Consider the following 6,929-nt stretch of genomic DNA (forward strand, 5'->3'; position numbering starts at 1 on the left):
ATTGCTTCTGCTTGAGCTTTGAAAGTTAGAATGATTCTTCCTTAAAGAACTTCCCAAGTTTCTTAACAAACAACGACATTGGATCACTACATAAATAATTTCTCTTTCAAGACAATTTATTCAGTAGTTGCAGCAGTCAGGGCCTTTTTCGGTTTGGTTGAAGACACACCATCAGTTCTTGTTTCCAATTCGAATTCATATGCTTTGAGATATGTAAACAAATCCTGGAGTTCAAGCTTGTTAAGATTTTTGATTTTGGCATAGCCATTGTTTTGATATCCTGTTCTCTTGGGAGTGGCCTCATAACTTTCAAGATTATTTCCATATTGTCGTATTCCTTGCCAAAAACAGCTGGTTCACTAAGTATATTGATCACTCTTTCATCAAATTCCGACATGGATTATCCAAACTTCATCTTGATACTATCAAATTTTTTGATTGCCACAAGCAATTTGTTCTCTTTTATTTGATCATTTCCTTCGCATAATTTTATGCGTGTATTCCATATCTCTTTGGCAGTGGGACACATTTTTTATCTTGCTAAAAGTATTTTTGTTCAATGTCTTGTATAGTATGTCAGTGACAACATTGTCAAGATTTGCCTTTTTTCTTGTCATCACTAGTCCATTCACTTCCCGATTTTTCAATCATCTGAGGAACACTATCAGAAATGTCAATGACAGTGTTAGTGACGACGTACCATATATTATCATCTTGTGTTGCTAGATAGGGGTGAGCAATCGGATCGGGTTTTTCGGGTTTCACCCGACCCGAACCCGATCGGTTGCAATTGTCGGGTAAAATCGGGTAATTATTCGAGTTCGGGTAGTACCCGAACCCGATTATATTTTTGTCGGATCAAGTTCGGGTATAGAATTGCTACCCGAATTATCCGATCGGGTACCCGATTGTTTTTTAAAAATAAAAAAACATATGGGCTTATAATTGGACCGGTCCAGTTTAATAAATTGAAAACCCATTTTGCAAAAAAAAAAAAAAACATATGGATTTCCAGATTAGATTTGTTAATTTCTTATATATGCATCTAAATAGTTTATTCTCGATTTTTTTGTATTTAACTTTTGTAGACATTCACGAGACAATGTTATTTTGATAAGTCTATTTCCTCGTCACATATTATTTGATAAGCACAAAATGATAAAATGTTGTTTTGTCAAAAAAAAAGACCGAACCCGACCCCTACCCGAACCCGACCTCATCGGGTACCCGAAAAGGCGGGTATTGGCCAGAATCGGATCGGGTTCTGGTAATGAAAATGCAACCCGAAAAAATCGGGTACCCGATCCGAACTACCCGAAACCCGAAAAACCCGACCCGTGCCCACCCCTACTGCTAGATGAGCATGCATCTTGATCTTTCAATCATCAAAATCTTTTTAGAAAACATTGAGATTTTGCTGAAAGCCATTTTGAATATTGTGTTCAGTCATAAGAATAAATCCGCTCTGATACCACTTGTTATGATCGAAAATAAATTTAGAGAGGTGAATAAATTTATTCCAACAAATATTTCAGTCGGGTTAGCAACAATAAAATTTTATTCTTGTCGGTTTGGTTTTTATTAAGTCAACTAGTATGATTTGTGCGAAAGTAGACCGATTGAGACCATTCGAACAAATGTCTTATCAAGAAAATCAGTTGAATTCTAATGAGTCTGCTGAGTAGTATTTAAGGTAGATAAACTGAGAATTAAGTACGCTCAAAGTTGTTTCTGGATGTCGGAGACTTCAATATTCCTAATTTACCCCTTCTTCTTCACAGAAAGATTGTACTAAAAGAGTTTGATAATTATAAGCAATTTGAAATCACCTACTTCAATAAGACTTAACACTGTCTAACTGAAATTCTTAGTAAACTTCAATCTAAAATGATTTGAGCAATAAAACTTCTTACTCTCAATATCACATATTTCCCAAAAAAATTATAAGCACAAATTTAATCATCAGAATGATTAGTTAATAACTTATCAATGTGTGTTGGCTTTTCAATTTGGCTCGTAAAAATATTTTTCAGAGAAGATCAATTAGTTTTCAAAACTTCAGAGATCGTTTATGTAACCGTATAATCTTTAGAACTTGTTCAACTGATATATTTATAGCTTAATCTATAATGATAATCTTTTCAAAATAATATATGTTTCCAAATATAGATGTCGCCATTGTCATGTCGTCGTTGCCATGTCATCTCCTTTCCGACATGTCCTAGTAGTGCGTATGAACGTGATATTATATTAAGATTCAGTGACTGCTGGTACGAAAAACTTTATCCGCTCGTTTAGCTGGGCTTCGATCCTTTATAACTGATTATACTGATTATTCAGGGAATGCTTGGATTCGGACTGACTGAACGATTTAGATAGACTGTCGATTGGGTTTCATCAATATCCTTAAATCGGTTTGGCTATTAGTATCATTTGTATGTTTTGTGAGTCTAGCTCTATACAATTAGACTCCTTTAAAAACTTATTCTTATGAATATTCAGTTTTTTTTCTTGAATTCAGTTATGTTAGACTCTGTAATTATCTGTTGGATCAGCAGCCCTGTTAAATCAGGAAAGCTTAAAATATTCGAAAAAAAGGATATCATTGGTACATTGGAATGAAACAAATTAGGACATGATTAAAAATGAAAATGAAATGGTAGATTAATTTAATTCCATGATTTGTACATCAAGACATGAAAAAAAAAAAGAAAGAAAAGAAATTATATTTAATGATCAATATTATCAAACTAAAAATTTAAAATAATAACTGCTCAAAAAATATTATAATAATAATATTATAATAAATTTAATATTATTCTCATTAGTAAAATAAGTTTTAATTAGTTTAAGTAAACTAAATATATAAGAATGGGAACTCACTGTCATTGGAATTCATACCAAATGTGGTTGTCTCATTTCTCCCACCCGCATGCATTTTTTGTTTATTTGTTTTTGCTCCAACTTGTTAATATTCCTTTTCTTGATCAAATAACATACAAAAACATGAAAGGTGTTGATATGAATGACGTCATTATAGCCTGTGGTTCAGTCGTCATCACGTTTTATATTTTCATATTTTCCTCTAGATGCGATTTTAGAAATTCAAGGAGGAATGAATATCAGAGACGTGGAGATGAAAACCTCGACTTGGAATTATTACTTAGCGTATTATTTTCAAGAAAAATTGTGGCTGAATTGTCCTAGTTCTCTGGCGGGACTGTGGCAACTGAAAGAGAGGCGAAATGGAAAAATGATTGGACTGCTCAATAAACTTAAAGAGAATTTCCATTGTAAAAAACTAGGCATAAAATTTGATTCTTTTTGCTGGATAAGGTCATCCCTTTAGCCACTGTTAGCTTTGTCTCTGGTTCTACCACCACTCCTTTGGTCATGGCTACGCTATACCGAGAGATCTATACACCCCGGTTGCATGGATAGCCATTAGCAACCACAGTTAGATTTGACTCTGATTCTGCCCCCATTCCATTTGTTGTATATATTATACAAAATGACCTCTGTCCTTAACATTTCTCCCTTACAACACATTGAAAAATAACGAAGACAACAAAATATATACAATGAAACCATTCCAAGGATCGAACACTTCATACAATACCAGCAACTGCATCTCCACATGTTTCTGGTAAAACAAGAAACCAGTTTCAGACCAGAACTCCTATCCTCTGAGCAACCTGTATCGCAAAAACAAAAGTCCAGTTGTTCGTCGATATATCTCGTCATACAAGATCTCGTAGGAACAAAATTATAAAACAAATCATGTTATCAAACTCTCTAAGTCTTTGGCACAAAATGTGCATTATCTACTAGGTATACTGGTACTCGAGAAAAATAACTAGTGCTGAAAGAGGAACGGTGAATTCAGATACAGAAATGCCCAACTTTAAAAACAAAAAAAGAAAAGGAGAGAGAAAACAAAGCAGTTTAATGATTGCATGTGGGAGTAAAAACGAGATTTTCTTATCTTTTCCAAACAGAAGTTGGAACAAAAGACCTATATCATACTATCTGTCTCCATTTTTTTATCTTACGTTTTTTGAAGAGCAGCCAATGCAGAAATCCTAATAACAATATAATTTGTTTTCTTATTTTCGGCTTTCCAAACGTTTTTTTTAAACAAAAGCAAACCAAATACCATTTCTTTAAAAACAACATGTTCCAAAAACGCTTGCCTAAGACTAGAAGTAGAAACAGAAACATTGGCTGAAAAATAATTAAGATATATACCTCTTCAAAGGAGTTAACATCACTTCCCCAAAGCCAAGCATCGCAACCAGCATCTCTAGCACCCCATATGTCGTTTCTACGATCATCACCGACATGCACAGCATCCTCAGGCTGTACACCCAGTAACTCACAAGCTTTCAAAAATATCGTGGGGTTTGGCTTCTCAGCTTCGACCTGATTCGGATAGGAATTATGTTTTCATATATTAAGAGCCTTAATGAATGGAAATGCAAAAAAGAGTCACTTCCACTTACTTCAGCTGACACGGCCACAGCATCAAACCAGTGATCACATTTGAGAGCTCTTAACAACGGCCTTAACCGGGTATCAAAATTAGATACTACAGCCACTTTTACTCCACATTTTCGAAGAGAATGGAAAACTCTCTCGGCATTTGGATCACATAGGTGCCAAGCCTGTCCAAGAAACAATAACAAACAAATAATAAACCGTACTGTTTATAGAACGAATTAAATTAATGAATTTAAAGCAGAAACAACATTTGCAGTTTACCGGCGAACCTTTTCAGTGGTATAATAATCATATAGCTCCTCGAAATACTGCGAATCTGAACAACCGGTTGAATAACTGACTATGAACTGCCAAAATGGTCTCCCATCATCAACATATCTGCAAGCACAAGTAAATGTCTTCATGCACTACCAAAACAAAGCAAGCCTACTCGTTAAGGGTATCCATTGATGTTATGGTGCACGAAACGAAATTGGACTCAATGAACTAAGGAATATTTAAAACTAGCATTAGTAACCTAAACTATGCAATAAAAGATAGCAAGATCGACGTGCAAGCCTCAGAAAGTTAATCGTGGAAATAGAAGCTTGAATGAATAGGAGAACAAGAGAGAGAGGAAATGAATCGAAAAGTGAAAAAGATTCGGTTTGGTTTTTAGATACTACTTAGTCTCATTGAAATTATTCATTCAGACCAATTGGGAAGACAAAAAACTAACAATTTCACACACTACTCTCAAATATGAAGGATAAAATGAATCACAAATCTGAATCCACCTCGAATTATGATGATAACAAAGCTGCAATATTTAGTTCAAACAAGACAACATAACTAATCAACACCCCTATGGCTGGCTGCTGTTTCGCTTACAACAAGGGTAAATTAAAAAATATTGAAACTTCATTAAAATTTATGGAGAAGAGAATAAGACCTGAGGCGAGATTTACCCCAAGGCTGACCATAAGCACGCCTATATCTGTTTAGTATCTCAACTTCTGAGTACTCCACTCCATACTTTTCACCAACCTCCCTGTAAATCTGGATCACAACAAGAAATTTCAGTAAAATATGGAACTTAAATGCCAATAAAAACAGATGGAGAAGGCACAAGGGCCACTCTATATGGAACTTAAATGCCAGTAAAATATGGAACTTAAATGCCAACAAAAACTGATTGTGCAAAATACCCAGAAGAAATTATCCATAACATGAATTAGGTAGATGCGAAGGATTGAACAAAAAATCCGCCCAAAACATCAAAAGCAAATTATGTGCATAAATTTGTACAACAGTACTAAAAGGAATTAATGAAAGCGGAAATGGCGTGTTTCCATATAATTAAAGTTAACATTTTTTAAAAAAATAATCATTTAGGACAAAGTTTTTTTCACCCCTCAACCCCAATAATAATCATAATTCATGCACACAAAATAGTTGATTTGCCCAAGCATCTCATGCATGTCGCGCACACAGAAAAATTGAAACTCTTGTACCTCGAGATTATTTTTTCTTGATTATAAACAATTAAATGAATTAGAAATCACATCCCCACCAAAAAATAAAAAAAGATTACATAAGGTACATAAAATTGCGAGAAAATCAAGCAAAAAGGCAAAAATAGAAAAAAAAAGAAAGAAAGGAACCTGAGCCATGGGTTGAGAAGGAACAAGTAGAGTACCCACAGCATCAACAAACAAAGCCTTATGCGTCAGCCCACCGTAGAGATTCCTTCGATAATCCTCGTACTCCTTAACCAACCCCAGTAACCTCGACCCATTCAACACCTCCTCCGGAGGCGGTAGCGGCCGCGGATCGACCGCAACGGCGGCGGAGGTCGAGAAAGACGACGATCGACGCCGCGCTCCAGAGGCCGTGATACCGAAGAGTTTGCTGATCTTGGTCCTTGCCGATGAAGCCATTTTTCCTTGGAATCGATTCGAAAGTGATCCTACATTGAGCTGTGTGCCACTGCTAGGAATGGGTCTGTGTGTGTTATACACTCGAGAATTTTGTTAAAGCAAGGAGAGAGAAGCATAAATGGAAAGACGTTCACATGTTAAATTACTGTTATACCCCTGATTCATATCTTGGTATATATGATTTTCTTTTTATTACATTAAATCAATGTGTAATAATCGGATACAAATTCTTCCATTTAAATTCCAACATGTGGATTTGAATTTGAAGATTTAAAAATCATGATAACAAAATTTCTGGTTTACTTGGTAATCTACTTACATAATGAATTTCAAATTTCAATTATTTATTTTTTTGTCGTTTTGATGTATTCTCTAAACACATCATATCATAGATTTAGTTCAAATTTTTCGTTCGAATGACACACATCTTATCTGCGTTTCAGATCCACAATAATAAATATTGAGATTATATATAACCTGATATGAACTACATTTAAATTCATTTAGAAT

At 34.8% G+C, this 6,929-nt stretch overlaps 1 protein-coding gene across 1 annotated transcript; it reads right to left on the bottom strand.

Annotated features, from left to right (window-relative positions):
* Nucleotides 1–3,269: 3,269 nt before the first annotated feature.
* On the bottom strand, nt 3,270–6,498 carry LOC142529469 (uncharacterized). The gene is made up of 6 exons (XM_075635003.1): nt 6,144–6,498; nt 5,432–5,538; nt 4,770–4,878; nt 4,503–4,664; nt 4,249–4,422; nt 3,270–3,695 (listed from the first exon to the last, which is right to left on the bottom strand). Exons 1-6 carry the CDS (start codon nt 6,417–6,419, stop codon nt 3,666–3,668), a joined length of 858 nt encoding a protein of 285 aa, XP_075491118.1. The 5' UTR covers nt 6,420–6,498; the 3' UTR covers nt 3,270–3,665.
* Between the last annotated feature and the right edge of the window lie 431 nt (nt 6,499–6,929).

This window comes from Primulina tabacum, chromosome 16 (assembly GCF_025594145.1).
Source record: "Primulina tabacum isolate GXHZ01 chromosome 16, ASM2559414v2, whole genome shotgun sequence".
NCBI classification, from domain to species: domain Eukaryota; kingdom Viridiplantae; phylum Streptophyta; class Magnoliopsida; order Lamiales; family Gesneriaceae; genus Primulina; species Primulina tabacum.

What these genes read in the sequence shown, in the direction of transcription:
- LOC142529469 (XM_075635003.1), bottom strand. Translation starts at nt 6,419, where the DNA reads ATGGCTTCATCGGCAAGGACCAAGATCAGCAAACTCTTCGGTATCACG. An exon ending in ATTATTATACCACTGAAAAG is followed by an intron (nt 4,665 to 4,769) that starts GTTCGCCGGTAA and finishes TTTCTTGGACAG; the next exon opens with GCTTGGCACCTATGTGATCC. An exon ending in CTGTGGCCGTGTCAGCTGAA is followed by an intron (nt 4,423 to 4,502) that starts GTAAGTGGAAGT and finishes TATCCGAATCAG; the next exon opens with GTCGAAGCTGAGAAGCCAAA.